At 38.8% G+C, this 19,785-nt stretch overlaps 1 protein-coding gene across 2 annotated transcripts; it reads left to right on the forward strand.

Moving 5' to 3' along the window:
• Window positions 1–1,747: 1,747 nt before the first annotated feature.
• LOC102100141 (solute carrier organic anion transporter family member 1B3-like) lies at window positions 1,748–19,024 on the forward strand. 2 transcript variants are annotated; one of them, XM_088055120.1, is made up of 16 exons: window positions 1,748–1,898; window positions 6,347–6,458; window positions 7,360–7,511; window positions 8,776–8,917; window positions 9,004–9,136; window positions 10,462–10,577; window positions 11,153–11,299; window positions 11,416–11,514; window positions 12,899–13,144; window positions 14,025–14,189; window positions 14,675–14,870; window positions 15,778–15,940; window positions 16,657–16,841; window positions 17,463–17,527; window positions 17,673–17,790; window positions 18,647–19,024. In XM_088055120.1, the coding sequence occupies exons 3-16, from the start codon at window positions 7,383–7,385 to the stop codon at window positions 18,858–18,860; spliced, it is 2,118 nt and encodes a 705-aa protein (XP_087911246.1). In that variant the 5' UTR covers window positions 1,748–1,898; window positions 6,347–6,458; window positions 7,360–7,382; the 3' UTR covers window positions 18,861–19,024. The 2 variants fall into 2 exon arrangements, with proteins under 2 accessions (XP_087911246.1, XP_087911247.1); XM_088055121.1 differs by lacking the exon at window positions 1,748–1,898 and adding an exon at window positions 4,046–4,164.
• Window positions 19,025–19,785: the final 761 nt, after the last annotated feature.

Below are 19,785 nucleotides of genomic sequence, written 5' to 3' on the forward strand. Positions count from 1 at the left end.
GAGAGAAAACAGTGACAGCACCACTTTGGCTGGTTTGACTGATGATGAAACCAACACGCAGCTTAATTCTGCATAACATTGAAAGAAAAGTTACTAAAACTTGCTTCTAGAAGCTATGAAGTGCATAGACTTGCAAGGCTAGGTTATAGGGGTATTTTAAAAGCATTTGCACATAGATAAACATTATTAACAATCATTAATAATCTAGCCTAAAGGCTGTTGCCTAGAAGGATCTTAGATCTGACCCAGTCTGGTTGTCTTTTTTTGTGCCCTGGAGCAGCACAGGCAGTTCTTCATCCAGTGCTAATCAACCTCTAGAAGACAAAAAGTCCATAATTGCTGTAAAAAATGATGAGGGGCAATTTAAATGTGGGGCCCTTTAATGGTGATTTAAAGAGCTCATTAAAAGGACCTTACTTAAGCAACATGTGGCTAATATCAGGAGGTTAGTTAGCCAACAGCTCATCCCAGATTAATACAGTTCATTGAATTTTGAAGAGAGTAAATAAGGAAAGGATTTAGTGGAGAGCACATGGAGCACATTCTCACAGCTGGATGGTGCCCAGGCTCTCCCTCATGGCTGTTGAGCATGGTAAGTTTGAAAGATTGCTGTAGACAAACAGAACCCTCTTGTCGATCCTGTGATGTTGGCACTTCTAAAATAAGTTGTGGAAAAACACAAACTTGTTTAAGTAAAAACCAACCTATGATAACATTATACAGTCAGCAAAAATCTGTTTGCTTAACTGTGCAGACAGACTGTTTTCCAGTGTCTGGAAATCAAGCAGAATAAAACTACAATAGAAATATATATTTTTATTTTTTTTTAACTAGAACAACAGTCTTTGGGATGTTTCTGAGAGCTGATAGATTTTTCTGTCAGGAAAAAAATCAAGACTCACCCATTCTTGTAAAAGATCTGCTCTAGTGGAACAAGACAGATGAACAGTTTATTGAAGTGGTTTTGTATATAATACCAGGTATTCAATTACCTGGGCCATATTAATTTTTTCAGTCCTGTTACCTCAATTAATCTCAGACCATGTGAAGGTGATGGGGGGGCTAAGCCCTGGGATTTCACCTGAAGTCAGCATGGTTTTTTTCTGCTGTTCTGTGATGCAGCTCACATTTGGACTGGCTACTAAAAAGGTCTAAGCACTCTCACCTGCCAGTGACTTACACATCACTTCTGTGTCTGTAATAACAACTCCAACCCAAGCTGCTGATTAAGACTGAATGCAAAGAGTAGCTGTACAACCAGCACTAATATCTACCCCTTGTATTTTAAGTAGGAAAAAAAAAAAAAAGAAGAAAAAAATACCATTGAAACAGCACAGCATGGTCTACTTTTCCCCAGATAAATGCATGATGCAAATCAATGACAAAATTATCAAGTTCTTTTGAAAGGCAAATTCTCCACTGAGCAGTAGAAGGATGAATTCCCAGACACCAGCTAAAATGGAGACAAGAGATCAGCCTCTCAGCACGCTTTTCTCTCATTATCTCTACAGCACCAAACAGAAACTAGACACTCTGGGACAGGAGCACCAAAGAATCTTTTTCTATTGTGGAAAAGGCTATTTTCACCCTCTCAGGATTCCTGTAGTATCTTAACTACAGGAATATTTGCTTACACTTGCTGTACACTATCCCTTTTATTTAGTTTGTTAACAAAGAGTTAAATTTTAAAATACATTGATTTTCTGTATCTAGGCATTAGTGTCCTGAGAATAAGAAGGGCTCTAATCAAAGCTGCCTACTCCAGTTGGCCTCTGCCTGGCCAGCAGCTCCCTGCTACCGCTGCCCCCTGAAAATTGTGCCTTGGCAGCCTCTTCTTCTGGTGGGATCTGCTGCCACCCTCTGCCTGGAGGAGTCTGCAATCAGCTCCTGCGCTAAAGGTGACTTATTGTGGCTTTTGTAACTACTGCTTTCAACCCAAACAGGAATCAGAAATTGCTGATAGCTCAATGCTCTTATCAAGGGGATTTTTACTAATGTAATCCTTTCTTTTTTTTTTTTTTCCTGCAAGCGTGAGTAATATGGAAGGGGGTCATGAAAGGAAATAGAGATACATCTTTTTATTTTTTAGGTGTGAGGCCATAGTCTTCAATTTGACTCCAGTAGTTTCCCATTCTGGTAGTTTTAATCTACAGTTCTTGGTTCAACAAGTCAGCTTCGATTGTGAATGCTTCCAGAGACAGTTTGGACAGCAGCAGTCAGAAGATAGAAAAACTCTTCTCAGCCGTATTGCAAGCAAAGTACAAAAGATATTTTAATCCCAGAAAGTTATAAATTAATGCTGTATACAGGACTAAGGAAAAATGGGGAGGAACTGATTGTATTCCCTTTTCGGAATGATGAAAACAAAGAAATACTGTTTCCCTTATGTGAAAAAGAAAGTAGCACCTTTTTCTGCTGGTTCTACTACTCAGAAGTAACAGAGTAATTTTAGCTCCATCCCTTTCCAGATGTTTAGGATTAAAAGTTCACATGATCTTTTAGATCACTAGGACAATCACATCTGAAGACAACCTGAAAATGAAACCTTGGGAATGCAAAGTTCCACCAGAAATCTTTGTAAAACAACAGGGAATACTTTTCTTGACATTGTCAGAGCTTAAGAGTGGAGCTTGTGACACGCCTTTGGAGAGGGATGAGGACATGGGTGTTTGTGTGTCTGTGCCCTTGCTGGAATGCTAGCAACACAGAGTAGCAGTACAGTGTGGTAGCCTGCAATAAAGAGCAGTAAACAGGGGCCAAGATGCTTGTCTTGTGTCTAGAAAATATCAGTCATGATATTTTCTAGACACAAGATAGTATAAGAAACCTGCTGGAAGTGGGTGGTTGATGTTTTATGCCACAACAGAACATGAAGGATCACTAACTCTGAAAAAAAGAGGCCCACATGTGTTATAGGACCCTGAATTTCCATCTCTTGCAGGTATTTAATGCTAAGTGACGCTCTGACTGTGAGGAAAACTCTTTTAGAAAAACTATAGTGATGGCAAAGTTGGTTGTTTTGGGTTTTTTTTCATTCAGACTTAAATATAATGGATGTGATCATAAACTCACACCATGGATTTTCTCTGCAATGGTGAATGAAGTCCCCCTTGGTCATGTTATTCCTCACTTACTCATGGAAAAGTAAAAATTGCCCTGCACAAAAAGTGACAACCAAAATGAATCAATAAAATAGGAGCAGAGGTTTATGGAAGATTATAGAGCAAGTTAACACTGAAGCCATTACTTGGCACAATGGACTGGTGATTTGGAACAGTCAGCATGGATTTATCAAGGGTACATCAAGGTCTGACTAAGCTGGTTGATTTCAGTGAGGAAATGGCTGGTGACATGGTGAAAGTGGTGGCAGGGAAGGGGGCAGGAGCTACCAGGAATGGAATTCTGGTGTAACATCCAGGCAGACAGTAGTCATATCTCACCTGCCTCGAGAATAACATATCTTTTAAGTACAATTACTCTCAGGAATCAGGCAGAATGCACAGCTGGGGCACAATCAAATAAACCTGTTCCGATTTCCTTGAACTGAGGTTGTAAGTGATAAAGGGCCGCTCCAAAGTACACATAGCCCTAATATACCTTTGTATTTCACCTGCCTTTAATGTTAATAGCAATAAAATATAAATCTGAACAGTCTTTTAAGTGTGAATGATTCTTGAGCACCCCCTTTTTTCCTTATATCCAAGGCACTACATTTTCTCTTCCTGCAAGTCCTTGGCTGGCTCTAGCAGATCTGTAATGGACTTTTAGACATATACTATGGAAATAAAACTTCATAACAAAATTCATTGGAAACAAATATTTCTAAAGTTGGGACATCATATTTTTGAACACCATGAAGGTGTGAGCCATTATAACCTAGAGAATTTCAGGGAAAAGAAAAAGGAGATTTGCAAGAATGTACAAAAGGAACACACTTGCACGTTTCCTTCCTAATTAACTTTTGACCACTGTGGATAAACATGGATTTTGGGACCTTTAACAGAGGCAGAACTGGGAGGAGACAAGATTAAAACATTGGATTGAGTTGGAAGTTAATGATTCTTCTACCATATACCAGCAGAGCTTTGCTTAAGGAAAGAATTCTCTGACTTCTGAGCATTTGTGTGGTAGTGTAATTGCTGTTGTTGTGGATGCAGAACCTAGGTAGGAACCTCTCTAATATTCTTTCTGTTTGTCTTAACTTTAAAATGTTGCCATTTGCAGCTATAAAACATGACTTGTGCAGTTTCCAGTTGCATTTGCTATAATTGGTATCACCAGTCCTGGTGAAAATGTCAATGCTTTAGTGATGGCATCATGCATTGCATGTGTGTCTCTGAACTGTCAGCACTGTATGTCTTGAAAAATGAGCACTGAAGTCTGCACAGCTCTGTAACACTCATTTTTCATATTAGGTGAACTTAAAAGGTCTTGCTATGGTGGCATGCAAATATCAGTAAAATAATCAGATTAACAGCACTGCAGTTCCATAAATTACTGGAGGAAATGTGGCTCTTGATTTGTGATTTGCTCTTCTACAGGGTGATGTCACAGTCCCTGAGAGTTACAACTATGATGACAGACTTAGAGTGTCATTGCTGGATCCTCAAACATCACTGTATTTTTCTTTTGTTAGAGTCTACAAAACCTGCAGCAAACTGCCATCTTGTCCTTTGTAAACTTATTACCTGTTATTCATGTGGAGGCTTTTTTAGTTGATGCTCTTATTCATTATAATTTGCATATAATTATCAGGTATAAAACAACGCTGATTTTTTTTTATATCCATAAGGAACAGATTTACTGAGTTAGGCCATGGCCCCTATAATATCATGTGCCCTGAAGCACTGAAAAAATCTATCTTTTGCAAGGCTGGCTGCATTCACTCTGCAATTGAATTGCAATTTGTTGCATGATTTCCCATGATGTCAAGGAAGCTGTCAGCTCCCAGCAACACAAATGATCCCCACTTTGGGTGGGCAAAAAAAATCAAGACTCTTGACTAATATTCATTTGTTAAGAGTCTTTATTTTCCCCCACCCAAAGTGGTTCTCAGAAGAGACTGTACTGAGCATAAAATCATGTGAATTTATCAAGTGTTCCAAAAAAGTTAACTGAGTATTAAATTTCATGTCTGTACTGCTTAGAATTTTAGTGGATTTTTTTTTTTTTTCTGCTTGCTTGCTTGTTTTTTGGGAAGAGTTCCTTTTTCTTCCCCTAGGAAGAAATTTGGTTAATTTGTGTTTAGGCTGATTGACTATACCACTATACAACAACAATACCTTATTTTCCAAATCTTGTCTTTCTGCAAATGCAGCTCTCTCAGATCACTATTACAGAAGAGTGGCTTGTGCAGGCAAAGAATGGTAGTTTTAGAGCACTCATATTAGTGAAAGGTCATGTTTGGTGCAGAAAGCTTCATAATTTTGCTTTCATACTTCATATTTTTAACTAAACTTTTGACTTATTAAACATGGAAAAAAAGGCTAAGGAAAAAAAATCTAAAATAACAACTTTGTCAATTCTTAAAATTATCAACAGCAGCTGTTTGTTGCCATCAACTGTGAATTGACCTTTTATCTTGTTTTTTCTAATGATCTCGTGGCCTTGAATTTCCCCAGCCCTCATCTCTTCCATCTCCAGCTGATATCTGTGTAGGTCAGGGTCATCTGAGGGTGGGAGGAGATGCTGCCACCAGATTTTAAGTCATGTTGTGCCTTTAAACTCTCAAAAAAAAGGTCACTTCTCCAATCCTGTGACCTGCAATGATATGCTCACCCAGCACATTATTGTAGTCATCAATGTATCATAATTATGAGGAGAAGTTTATATCTTCATGTTACACAAAGGTGAATTTTGGAAGATCAGATGCTCAAAAGCATTTGTATACTAGCTTTTCCTGAGCATCAGGAATTTTATTTCACAATATTTTTTGTTTGCAGCTGTTCAGTCTTGGAGAAATCCCTTCTCTAATTCTTGTTCCTATCTCTCTTAAGTATCCAAGGAGAAGGAGAAGATAATATTTTTTTGTCCTGATATATGTGCTGACCCAGACTTATAGCATAGCCACAAAAAGAGTTTGGGAAGTAGATATTAGCAGTGGGAAAGCAGATGGACCTTTTCCAGCATTGGAAAAGTTCATCCAACTTTTTTCAGCTGCATTCAAGCATATAAAACCTCTCTTTGTGTGATTTTTTTCCTCCCCTCTCTCTTTTTTACCCTTTTCTCAAATGAGGAGAGTATTGCAAAGGGGGAAATCAGATCATGTGAGCTGTGATTTCTGAGCTCTGACTTGAGGGCATTAATTTCAATACTGTAAAATAATATGCAATACTCCTGTTGGCAGATCTGAAGATGGCTTGTTTCAAGTGACCCATTTTTTTCTGAGGGGCTCTGCACTGGCTTCTGGATCGTCCTTGAGAAATCTGTTCTGGTTGTAGTGGGAGTTACACAAACAGGCAAGTGTTTTCATTCTTTAAATAAACTTTGCAAACAGATTTCTCTGAAGTGTCCTTTTTAGTTGTTATCCATCTCTTAGACACAGAATTTTAAAAAGCTGAGGAAAAAAAAAAAAGATGAAGTATTGAACTATTCATTGCACTAAACCAAAATACAACTTAATAACAAAACAAGGCTTTCAACACTAAAGCATTATGATGTGTCAAAGGATATATAAATGTCTATGACTACAGGAAGTTGCTGAGGGAACTGGAGCAGTTCTCCTGAACTGTTTAGTTACAGATCATTTCAAGCATCTGGGCATCTCTGCAAACAGGAAGAGATCAGGGACATCCTGCATATTATTGCAAGAAGAAAAAAAACATGTAATATCCTTACAGGATTTCAGTTAGGTGAAATAATAAATTATTTTGTCACTAAGAGTTGTTTCCAACAAGCCAGTGTAAAGGAATAAATTGGATTGCACAGTGTTGCTACAGATTTTACCAAATCAATGACTGAGTTCTAAGCCTCGCAGCCTGAAAATTTAGAGCTTTCTAGGACTCCCTGTGCTTCAACACTAGTGCTTTGCTGACCCTTTTTATTTTTGGAGAGATACTTTGCCTCTTCCTCTTCTGTCAAAATTGCCTTTTTAGCATTAAAAGATAGGACAAGGTAGAAAGGGGGGTGCTTATGTGTCTTAAAAAGAGGTGTCAAAACTAGATACTTCAGAATTTAAACAAATACACACTTTGAAACATGAAAGTCATTGAGCTAAGTTGTTGAAAGTAGAAAGGCTGAGTTTCATCCTCTCAGCATTTTCCTGTAATTAGTTTCACCAGATTCATCAGAGTGGTCCTTAAACAACTCTATTTTGGCATATGTGCTTTGGTATTTATTACTGTTTTCTCTTGAGTTCAGATCACTCAGTACAGAAATCAGTCATGACAGTGGAAACCAAACCCAGCAATGTCAATGACTCCAACCAGGAAGCAGACCCTGACCAGCTTTTGGATGATGAAGGAAACAAAAATCCACCAGTCAAAAAGACTTCCTCTTGCACTGGATTGAAGGTTTGGTGCCTTAGCAATATCACCATGAATTACCATTGTTATCTGTTAAGAAACGTTGTTCAAGATGTGACATGACAAATTCCTTCATTCTTGTTCCCCCTATCTTTTCTGGAACTGGACACACACTAGAGGTACAGGGGATAGTCAGATCTCATCTTTTTTCTGAAGAAAATAATAATTCAGGATCTACCATATTTACTCACAAGTTACTTGTAGGTGGATCCCTGTCTTGGTCATTAGAGAGAGGCAGCAGCTTCAAGAGGAAGAACCAGCCTCAATTAGGTGCCTACAATACACTTGTCTAGAGGTTGCTGTCACCACCAGTCTTGTAGGGTCAAAATAAGGTGAAGTGAACCATATTTCATCAAATGTTTTGTGGCTGGCCTGAGGATTGCATTTTAAAACCCAAATGACCCCATTAATTTTTGTTTGTGTTTTCATGCTTATCAGCAGTTCGTGATTTCAGCCCAATTCTCTGAGAGCACTTCTGGCATAAGGCACAAAGGGTGATTCTCAGATTTTTTGCCAGTCAAGCTCAGCAAATATAGAACATAGGGCAAACCCCACACTTGGGAGATTTTTCTCTTCATTCCTGACAAACAGAGAGTAAATATACCAAATTTCAAGCTCTTACTTCCCGGATTGGCTTCATTTCTTAGAGTAGATAGTATTGCAATGTCCAAACCTGTATTTACTTTGTTTATTTACCCAAGTTTCTGTTGTATTGGAACTCTTTCCAAGTGAGCAATAAGTCTATTTGTTTTTTAGACTATGTGGAAATATCTGGATAATATTTAAACAAACTTAAACATTTTACCAAATAAATCTTTCTTTGCAAAAGCCACAATGTGTGTTGGTGGAAGCAACAGTCAAAGTACCAAGAGTATTAAGCTTTTCCTTGTGAGATATATGGTATATAGATAAAATGCATATTTCAAAATATATCATATGACACAGAGATGAACTCAATCAGTCACTACCACATTCCTCATATTGATGTATCATAAAAGCTTGAATAAAGCCTGTATTTTGATGCCAAATTGATTGAAGTAAAGCATTTATGAAGTTATAAATTGACCTAAAATAAGGGACATATGACCCAAGCAAAATGCGATTTGGGTTAAGATTAACTTTGCCACTCCAATTTGAGTAACAAATAAATGTCGTGATGGTGACTGCTCCACACAGTTTAAAATATATTTGATCCCTCTGCAACTAGTTTTCCTGCCTCTACCTCCCATTTTCTGTCTGAATCGTTCCCCAGGTATTTCTGGCTGCTCTGTCATTCAGCTACTTCAGTAAAGCCTTGTCTGGTACGATAATGAAAAGCTCCATCACTCAGATTGAGCGGAGGTTTGACCTGACGTCATCTACCGCAGGTTTCATCGACAGCAGCTTTGAGATGGGTATTGGATATTCCTTAACATGCAGAAAACTACTCAGAGAAACATGAGGCAGCATCTGGCACTAATTCTGGTTCATTTCCTTGCAGGCAACTTGCTGGTGATTGCATTTGTCAGCTATTTTGGAGCTAAGCTCCATAGACCCAAAATAATAGCTGTGGGATGCTTTACTATGGCTGTGGGATGCTTTTTATCAGCAATGCCTCATTTCTTCATGGGATAGTAAGTACTAATCATGGTGAATTTGGGTAGCCTAACACTGGAGTTTCATTGTGCTTTCTGGTTTTTAAATGAAACTTCTTGTATCTTTAGCCTTAGATTCCCAAAGGCCTGTAGAACCTCACTTCCAAGTGCAATGAACCTCACATGGCACACACATCACTATTGTGATGCTGAATGTTCATTTGAAAAATACAGCTTTTCTGAAGTGAAAGTGCAACTCCTCGAAAAAATGAGAAAATCACAATGAATGTTTTAGTTTCCACTCAGGCTTGTTCAGAAAGGAAGCAAAGAATGAAATTATGCTAGACCTGCAGATGGACGAGTGCTGGTAGAACTCATATCAGGTTTTTCCTTTTCCAAATGCACATGCCTGGCTAAACTGATTTTCCATATTTGGTTAATTTTCATTTACCTTCTCCAGGCTCAGGGAATTTCCCCATTGTGCTCATATGTGATAATGTTTCTAGCCATAACTTGGGCACAGAGATGACAAATAGAGTAAGACATATTTCTGTTGATTTCTTAAATATATTAGAATAATTTTAAGTATACTCCTGTAAAAAGAAAACTGAAAAATGTTTTCTTTAATGTTAGTGGATCTTGCACTAGAACCAGACTTTCCATCAGTTTTTCTTTGTCTTTAAGACAGACCATGTATCATACTTGTCTACATTAGGCAACTCACTAACCTGAGCCTGAAGATTTGCAGGGGAACTGCTCTGCACTGTGTCTCCTGATGGCTGCTCTTTGTTTCAACCTGGAAAATAAGCCTGCCTGGTCTAACACAGCAAGGGCAATTCCTTGAAGCAGAATGTGTGCTTTGCCATGCTGTTCTGCTAAAGCTAATTTTACTTTGCCCCTCAGCAGCACTCGTTTCTTGTAAAGGGATCATGTTAAAGCAGCTGAACAGACCAAACACATATCAAACATGGAAGGGGACCTTTGCTCAAACTCAAGACATTCTTCTCCTTCTCCTTGGCTGTGGGGTCAACACAGGCAGCTCACTTGGACCTGACCCTAAATTTAGACACCAAAAATTCAATCCTATTTGAGATACTTTCACAAGCCTTTTTGAATTTTCCAGCTTAAAATATTATGCCTTCCCGACAGAGAATTCTAACTTTCATTTGTTCTTAATTTTAGCATTTTGTTTTTCTAAAATGCTCTTAAATAATCTTATTTGCTCCTTCAGTAGCCCTTTGAATTTATATTTGATCAAAGATATCTTTAGCTTTAGGGAAACAGCAGCAAAGTGGTTCCATCCCTCCCATGCTGGTGTTTCCCTAGTGAGCACTGCTTCTAAACCCACTGTTGTGTGTTTGCAGCTATAAGTATGAGACAGCACCACATAAAGCTGCTTCAGCCAACTTAACTTCCAGCATAAATCCCTGTTCCCTACATCAAGATGTAAATGACACTGTCCTGGAAGTCTCACCATCAGGTAAGGAAATGTAAATGAAAGTTCAAAATATGGGAGCTTGTTTCATCCTTGGTTGCAAGGATTCAGCTACCCAGGACCTGGAGTTGGGGAGTGGAAGAACTCCCCATGAAACTGCATAGAGTTTAAGAGAAATAAATGGAGATTGCCATTATCCTCCTTACAATATGGAATACTGCTGTTTTATATGTTGCTTGTATGGGACACAGGTAGAGAATGAGCCAAGCTCTGCACCAGAAACCATCTCAAGCTTCTCACATTAAAGATTCATTATATATGCCAGGTAATATATTTTTGAAAATATCAGTAAGTTATTTTTTAATGAGCATTTTTTCTGATGGGTGATATTTACCTGTGTTTTTAGAAATAAAATGCAAAATGGGGGTGGAAGAATGTGTTATTAAAAGATCATGGAAAGTTATCGTGGGGTTGACAGCCTTTCATTTATCTTCTATAAGGAAATGTTCTTAATACCTTCATTTCTAATCTATAATCACTTCATGTGCTACGTTTCCTGTGATTTTTCCTTGTTTCCCATTCAAATATTTTATTACAAAGGTGTAAACTCTCATCTGCAGGCTGTGAGAAGGAACCATCATCATATATGTGGATATATATCTTACTGGGGAACATGTTACGTGGGATTGGTGAGACACCAATAACACCCCTGGGCATCTCTTATCTCGATGATTTTGCTAAAGAAGAGAATGTTCCTGTGTATGTAGGTAATCTCAACATGAAGTAAACTGAGAGATCAGTAGTGTAAGAGGTCCATCACCCTCTGCAGAAGACAGCATTCAGCCATTAGAGGGTACTAGCATCTGCTTCATTGTATTTTCAGCGTGTTTGCACACAATAGCCATGATGGGCCCGATGTTTGGTTTCCTCTTGGGATCTCTATGTGCAAAACTGTATGTGGATATTGGATTTGTGGATCCAGGTAAGCAAAACAGAGGAAAAGTGAAAGTCAGCTAATACTTGTCCATAAGAATTTCCTATAAACACTTGCATGTATTTTCATTATTATAATTATATTAATATATTTGAATTATATTTATTTAATTATTTTTATTTTATAATTTATTACAATTTTGCTAAATTACTGAAAGCTTTTAGACTGAAGGCAGAATTAGACTGGGAGCATATTCTGGAAGTGTGCTTTAAGATTAAAGGATTGTAATACACAACTCTAAGAATTAATACCAAGAGCTCTCACAGAATCAAGACTTTTTTTCTAAAATGGAATTTTAACAAAAAAGGTTCTGCTAGTACAGCAGCTTTACAGTTTGGGGGAATTGCCCACCCTTTCCACTGAATATATTACATTATTTACATTTCACATAGTTTTTGCAGCTCGCTCTACACTTTTTCTCAGGCCTTGCTTATTCAGATGAACTGAAAACATGTGTGTGTATTCACATCTGCAATCCCTGTAAGTGGTGGCTGTGGTCCTTCATCCTGTTCCTTTTCAGTGATCTTGTTTTTCAAGCAAGACAGAGAAGTTTTCAGCTCTTCAGAATCCTGTAGTTAGATAGGTGAACTATTTTGTCTCTGCCCTTTGTTAAGACAGCGTTTGATTTTATTTAAGAATAAAGACAGTGAGCCAATTCCAGTCATGCAGTGAAAATTCTTATAATCTTGGTCCCCTACCAAACATGCCAGAATTAAAAATCATAAAAATACAACCAGCTACTCTCATTTTCCTTGCAATACATTTAAAGCCATGGGTAATTTCACTGACACTACAGAGAATGTCCAATTGCATAATAGTGACCTACACAATTCAGGAAAGCAGAGGATGGTCTCAGGAGCCAAAAAACACACCAAACTTGAGGTCTGTCTGCCACCCCTTTTGATTTCTCATGTGTTGGGTAAGGACCTTGGTGTTGCTATGTCTGCCACAAAACATCAGTCAGTGAAAGCTGTAAAAATGCAGATAAAATAACACTGGACAAACAGGAAAGGCTTCAAACCAAAATAAAGTAAGTTGGGATTAGAATGTTAGGAACAAATTCTTCCCTGTGAGGATGGTAGGGCACAGGAACCAGAGAAGCTGCGGATGCCCCATACCTGGAAGGGTTCAAGGCCAGGTTGGATGGGTCTCAGACCATCCTGGTCAACTGGAATTGTTGATTCCAAACCAATTCTGATTGTATAACACTATTCAGGGTGTGATTCCTGATGCCTTCACTTCAGGGATGGTCCCTCATTAGATGTTTATTGTTGGAAGTCAGACACTATAAAATGTAGCTGTCATAAAAGAAAAAAGGTTTGGAACATTCAGCTTCACTGGGGTAACTTGTGCCTGTTTTCTTCATTTCTAGGGAGCATCACTATCACCCCACAGGATTCCCGCTGGGTGGGTGCATGGTGGCTTGGCTTTTTAATAGGTGGAGCAACCAGTTTCCTATCTGCCATTCCATTTTGCTTCCTGCCAAAGAGTCTGAAAAAGCCAGAGGAAGCCAATAAGGACAAAACTTCACATGGTCTCCTGGAAAGCACAGGTGCCATGAAGAATAAACTTTCTCCTGAAAAAAAGAAGCCAAGGAAGTGGTCAGTAATGCTGAAAGGCAAGTGTTTCTCATGTTGTATAAATGTGAGAAGCAATAGGCACAACTCATATAGGAAATGTAACAGTTCTGCAAAATATTTTGCCTCCCCTGCACTTCCATCTAAACCAGGCAGCTATCCCCTGGAAAGGAAAGGTCCACCAAAAACTGTTAGAAGTGAAAAAGCTTGTTTAGGACTCTGAGGTTCTGCATGCATCACCTGAAATAAATCATCACCTAAGTGGCACCTACCTCTAAAAGTTTGTGCTGGAAGAAATTTGAACAGTGGAAAAGTGTTCCTGTATTTGAACCTAAAGAAAATATTCAAAGGCTCCTTTTGCAATATGGAAAGACAAATTATTCATTTGGCAGAGTTCATGGAGACTCTGAAGTACATTGGTGCCTGATGAAAATACATCAGGCTTGAATAGCTCTGGTTGTGCAGTCCTTAGGCAAAAAAAAAAAAAAAAAGTGCTAGAAATGTGATGGAAAGAAGCTGCTTTGCTTTATTTATCAATTTTTTGTTCAGGCCCCAGTGGAAGACACTGGACATCTCCACCAAGGCAGCTCTCACTTAGCCTTGAGCCTGTGATAATATTTGTGCAAACTGATCAAAGTCTGTGCTGTGTGGAGCCCCTTAGTCTTCATGTGCATATCTCAAAAGAGCAGCCAGGCCTTAACCCATACTTCCATCTTCTTTTAGGATTCTCTTCCTGTATCTCAACCTCTGGTGTTTTTCAAGAGCCTGGTTTTGCTTTCAGATACCCTCATGCAAATGAAGATCAGTACAACTTGCACTTGGACAGCTGAGAGCAGGACCTTGCCCTAAGTTTTGCAGGTTACTCACCAGTAATTATGCCATGCATCTTTCAATGCCAACTCATATGTCCCTTTCTTTCAGATTTCTATAACTCCCTGAAAAAAGTACTGGGTAATCGAATGTACTTTACATTTTTGTGTAGCTCACTGTTACAGTTCAGTGGTTTTATTGGTTTCGTGACTTACAAACCAAAGTACATGGAACAGCAGTATGGACAATCTACATCCAAATCCAACTTTCTAATAGGTGAGTTCCACCATGCAAGGACTGCTTATGCTGTAAGCAGTGCATGGGGGTAAGTTCTCCTGTGCTTTATTTGGGGCTGAATTCCATGCAGAATAGGTCGAGGTAAATGGCAGTCTGACCTGAACCTGAATTATAAAAAATTACAGGGTTTTTACTTATGGGATCATAAGAAATTTTTAAGTTATATTACATTACTTTGCATTTATATTATACTTATAACAAGGGCACCCCAAATATGCAATGGGTGTGGTGTGAAAGTTTTAGTTGCTGAAGCATCTGGCAAGTTCCTTGCAATGGAAGTGGGCTTGGAGGGTTGGCACTTCACAAACAGCTTGTGCAGCCCAGGGGTTGGACTGAACACAAACCTTTCTGAAGTCATAACAGACCATAAAGCTACCAGAAACAAAAAACTAAGGGCAGACTTTGGCTCTTAAGACTAAAATGATTCTTTAATTCTTATATTCCCCTTCTATAATCTCTTTCAGGAGTGACATCCTTACCTCCTGTAGGTCTTGGCATTTTCCTAGGAGGGCTTATAATGAAAAAGTATAAAATGAGCATCATTGGAGCGACAAAGTTTTCATTTATCATGTCATTTTTGTCCTATGTCATCAGTTTGTTACACCTCTTTGTTGGCTGTGATAACTACGCCGTGGCAGGAATGACAGTGTCCTATCAAGGGTAAGTATAAAATAGAAAAGATTGTGGTTTTCTCCATAGTTCTCAAAAAGGTACTGTGACATCAAGGCTAAAAGAGAAACATGCTTTTGCAATGCTTGAAAGACAGTGAACACTGCCACATGTCACTGGGGTAGTTTTGTTGGTCAGCAGAGTGTCAGCCTGACAAAGCCCAGTGCTGGTTAAAGATTAATTAGGAATTGCATCATTAGCAATGTAGGTTGTTTTGCTGGGGATGGGTGGCAGTATTTTATTTCTGTGCAATATTTTCACTAGGAATGTAGATGGTGGACCAGGGAATATGCTTAGGAATTAGGAATTATGCTTAGGAAGCACCGGGATGAAAAAATGGCAAGCACATAAATTTTACTTACCTAGAAAGGTGAAGATAAGTGAAGACATATCTTTTTGCTCAATACATAAAGAATTACTTAAAGCAAAAGATAAGAACTGCATTCTTCATATCCTCTATGAAAAAATTCAGCTAGGAATTTTAAGAGAGGAGTATTTTTTAACTACAGAGACCAGGAGATCTGGTTTCTGTCATTGGTGCATTTTTACCAACCAATAAAGATATACTTGATAAGACTGTGATAACTCTTGCTAGCTCTAAATTCAGTTAGGGGAAAGTTCAGCTGACCTCTCCCACCTTTCTCTTTTCTGTCTACTCCTGTAAAATCAGTAGCAATGTTGGGGTTTTTTTAAAATTCTCTATAATCTAGTAATCACTTTAATATCAGTGCAAGGAATCTCAAATAGACAAATAGAGATGTAGAAACTCAGCTGTGAAAACTTGTCCTGGGCACATGAGGTGGGTTTCAGAACAGTAGCACTGTCACACAGAAGGGACTTCACTGACTTCAGCACTGAATTAAAAATTTCTTACACTTGTCTGAACTTAACTTCCAAGCAACCCCATTCCGTACCACAACAATTCCTTGATTTCTGAATGCAACTCTCACTGCAAATGTGCCTCCAATGTGTGGGATCCTGTGTGTGGAGCCAATGGAATCACCTATGTTTCGGCGTGCCTGGCTGGCTGCGAGATTTCCGTAGGACATGGAAAGAACACAGTAAGACCCTGCTTTGGTTTCCAAGGTTTCCAACCTGCTTATTTTCCATGCAACATCACAGATTTAGTAGGATAATGCATTTTTGGAAAACCAGTTACTGGGGACTAGTCAGTAAGGTATTTTTGATTTCCGGCTACAAACAGCACAGAAAAGAGACATTTCTCTGAGTTATTGCACATTAAGCAAAAAGCTCTGGCTCTCTGTTCTAGATATTAACTTTTGTCATCTGTAGGTTGAGCACAAGAGGGGGAAACACACAAATCAAATGGTTTCATGTTGCCTGAAGGTTGTCCATAGGCTTTGCCTTTCATAAACATAACTTTGTCTGCCCTGAGGTTTAACCTAACAGTTGAAGATAGAGTAGTATCTTCCCTGCTAGTGATCATTAATGTTTAAGTATGAAAAATGGATTAAGGAAAGGCAGCTTGTTTCCTCCATGTGAAAATTTGGGATGTCAGGAAACTGCTTCTCCTTCTTCTGGGTGACTGATTTTTGCTTGGCATGGAGTGCTGGAGATAATGCCCAGAGTCCCAGAGACAAAGTTCCAGTCCCTGGATGTAAACCTTCATTGTGTTGTACCATTTGCAGGTTTCCTGATGCCAGGTGATCACTCCAGAACATAAATGGTCTAGAGCCGTCTCTTTACTCTGTTTTCTCTCCAACAGAATCCCCATTTCGTGAGCAGTGTCCTACCAAAACTGTTTTGTGTCTTCCAGGTCTTCCATAACTGCAGATGTCTTGAAATCAACAGTTCATGGGTAGGAAACAATTCTGCCACCTTGGGGCAATGTCCAAAAAGCGATGATTGTTCAATGAAGTTCATTTATTACACAGTAATACAAGTCATAGGTGGCTTTTTCTACGCCCTGGGAGCCACTCCTGCATACATGATTATGTTTAGGTGAGTACAGCAGGCTGTTTATCAAAGGCTTTCTACTGAGGCTTTCAAAGTCATGTTTCTTTCTTTACCTTAGGAAAAAAAAGGACTTTCCTGCTCATCAGGAGCCGTTGTAGGCTCCTGTAGGCTCCGTTGTAGGACAAGGAGTAATGGGTTCAAACTGAAAGAGGGAAAGTTTAGGTCAGAAGAAATTCCTCCCTGTGAGACTGGTGAGGCCCTGGCACAGGGTGTCCAGAGAAGCTGTGACTGCCCCATCCCTGGAAGCATTCCAGGTCAGGTTGGATGGGGCTCTGAGTAAGTGAGGGAAATGTATGCCCAAGAGTGAAGATAATTAGAGAGTCCATTTCCATAAGAAAAAGGCTCTGATTATGACTTTAAAAGTTCAAGTCCTTAATTATGCACAGGGAATGGACTTTCCAGCAGCTATTTGATGGAAATCAGCAGATAAATTCACCTTTTTCATACCACTTAACACACTTCAGCAGAGGAAGGAAGCACTCTGCTTCCAAATTTTGGCTTTCCATCAACAAGAGTAATAAATTCAGGTTATTTAATAGCAGTTTAATAGGCATGTCTAAGCACTAAATAGGCCAACACTTCTTACTTATACCTCTTTTTTTTCAGATGTGTTCAGCCAGAGCTCAAAGCTCTCGCAGTTGGTCTGTACACACTCATCATGAGAACGCTGGGTAAGAGAAATCATTGCAGAGCCCAACCCACCTGGTGCCACCCTTGAAGTGTGCAATCACCACTAAGGAAATATAAAGCTGATTTCTAAGAAGATGTCCTCTCCTGTGAAACCTTGTCCCATTTTTTTTGCCTGTCTCCTTGCAGCTGGGATTCCAGCACCGGTTTATTTCGGTGCAGCGATCGACAAGACATGCTTGAAATGGGGAAGCACCAGCTGTGGGAAGCGAGGGGCTTGCAGGCTCTATGACTCCAATGCAAACAGGTAAAGCAAACTAGGGCACAAAAACCCTCTCTGTGGAAGGACATGTTTGCTTCACTCACACTCTAGTGTGTGATCCAAAATCATGGTCAGATACTAACCCTGGGCTCAATTTTACGTCAGTCCAGAATTCCTGAAATTGAAAAAGCTCAAGATCAAATGTTAAACCCTTTATTTTTAGTCAGTTTTTATGTAGTACAAAAGAAATTTAATATCCATGACAGAGATATCTGGAATGAATTGTGTATTCTTCATATACTTAGAGCCAATTAAAAATACCTCAGACTTTAGGTTTTACCATGAAGAGGAAAGTTACCCTAATTTACCTTATTTGCAGGTAGTTTGTTCACACTGGCAAGAATGTTAATGCTGTGCATTGGCCACTTCTGAGAGAAAAGTCCATGAAAGAATATTGTACTGAGTAGCTGTAGGTGTTGGTGAAACCCAAACACTATCAGTCTCCTGGGGGAGCACTCCATAGGTTTTTCTCTGTTTCACTCAGTTCTTGGCCACTTCTGATGTGTTTTTTTATTTTTACATACAATAGACCACGCTGGTGACCTCAAAATATTTGTAGCCCTAAAGAGTCTAAAGCCTTAAAGTGATCCAAAAATCTTAAAAATAAAAAAAAGGAAAAAAAATAGAAAAAAAAAAAGGAATCATCAGTTCTTTCAGAGAAGTTCTTGCAAGTAAAAATGTCCAGTTTTTGGTATCATTCACAAACAATGAGTTTTAATGTCTTCTCCTGAGTTGTTTTTTTATATATATGTATGGGAGCCTTGAAAGCCATTAAATTATTTTTTTCAGTGTTTTTGTAAAATTCAATGCCTGGCCCAATCTTCTATGCTCTGTCCCACAGGTATGTCTTCCTTGGTTTAGGAGCAGTTTTAAGAGGTCCTTCCTACTTGGTTGGAATAATTTTTTATATATTGCTAAAGAAACACTTTCAAAATAAGAACTCCAAGCCTCTAGAGAATGGACAAGAAGATGCTGCTATGAATAAAGAAGACAACTGCAAGATCAAAGAGCGTTTGCCAGGTTCTTCTGATGCAGAGAATGAATCCTCTATTTAGAAAGCAATTTAGACCAGTGGCATGTGAACCAGGTCAGCTTCTTTTAGAAGTGCCATTCAAAATGCTGTGAGTAACTAAATAATAAATAATAACCCTGTACAGAGAGCATAACTAATAGCAAAATTGCAAACAACAACAATAAACACTAACAAACAAGTATGAAAGTGCTTTATGTGTACCTGATTGCCAGTAGCAGAACAAGTTACACAAATAGAACCAAATTCTCAACAGACAGAGAAAAACCTCCTTGCCAGTTCTGACAGAGCCAGTCTGCTTTTTTATATTTTTAGTGGGATCAAAGATGCTGCCAGAACATCCACATGCCAAAGACCCACAAAAAGTGATCCTGATCCTGTATGCAAATCCATGCAGGGGACTGACACAGGCGAGACAAGCTCAAGTCTAGGATGAGCTTTCTGATTCTGTCAAATTCAATCAAAATTCACAGTAAGCCTAAGCATTTAAGCCAAGCACCTCACCGAATTGCATCATTGCAGCTGGTTTTCGTCTCAAAATTGGAAAAAGCAGTATTTTTCCAGGAAGCATTCTGTCCTACCTGGGCTGAAAAAGTTACGCCTGCTCGAAACGACACACATGTTCACAAAGACAATTGTTTGGTTGGTTTTTTTAAAAGTCTTAGAGTCAGGGAAATTCATTTAATTTTTAATTAATTAAAATTAATTAATTTAATTAATTTTATTTAAAAATATTTTTTCTTTTTAATTTTTTTTTTTTTTTTTTTTTTTAATTTACAAGATTCTGAAAGACCAGAAGTACTCGTGGCTGTGTTGAGGTGCCACGCAGTGTCCGGCAGAGGGCACTGAAATGACAGCGCTGCTCGCAATGACTATCGCAGCTAGCGATGTGTTTTTCACATTCACTTTTGGTTATTCCGGGAGAAATTAATCATCAGGCAGGAAAAAAA

This window comes from Pseudopodoces humilis, chromosome 5 (assembly GCF_049639895.1).
Source record: "Pseudopodoces humilis isolate 2021_Gansu_Grassland_sample_001 chromosome 5, ASM4963989v1, whole genome shotgun sequence".
Taxonomy (NCBI): domain Eukaryota; kingdom Metazoa; phylum Chordata; class Aves; order Passeriformes; family Paridae; genus Pseudopodoces; species Pseudopodoces humilis.

Bases quoted from the DNA above. Each gene is read 5' to 3' on its own strand.
- LOC102100141 (XM_088055120.1), top strand. From the start codon at position 7,383: ATGACAGTGGAAACCAAACCCAGCAATGTCAATGACTCCAACCAGGAA. The intron at 9,137-10,461 runs GTAAGTACTAAT...GTGTGTTTGCAG, and splicing joins CCTCATTTCTTCATGGGATA to CTATAAGTATGAGACAGCAC. The intron at 17,791-18,646 runs GTAAAGCAAACT...TCTGTCCCACAG, and splicing joins TATGACTCCAATGCAAACAG to GTATGTCTTCCTTGGTTTAG.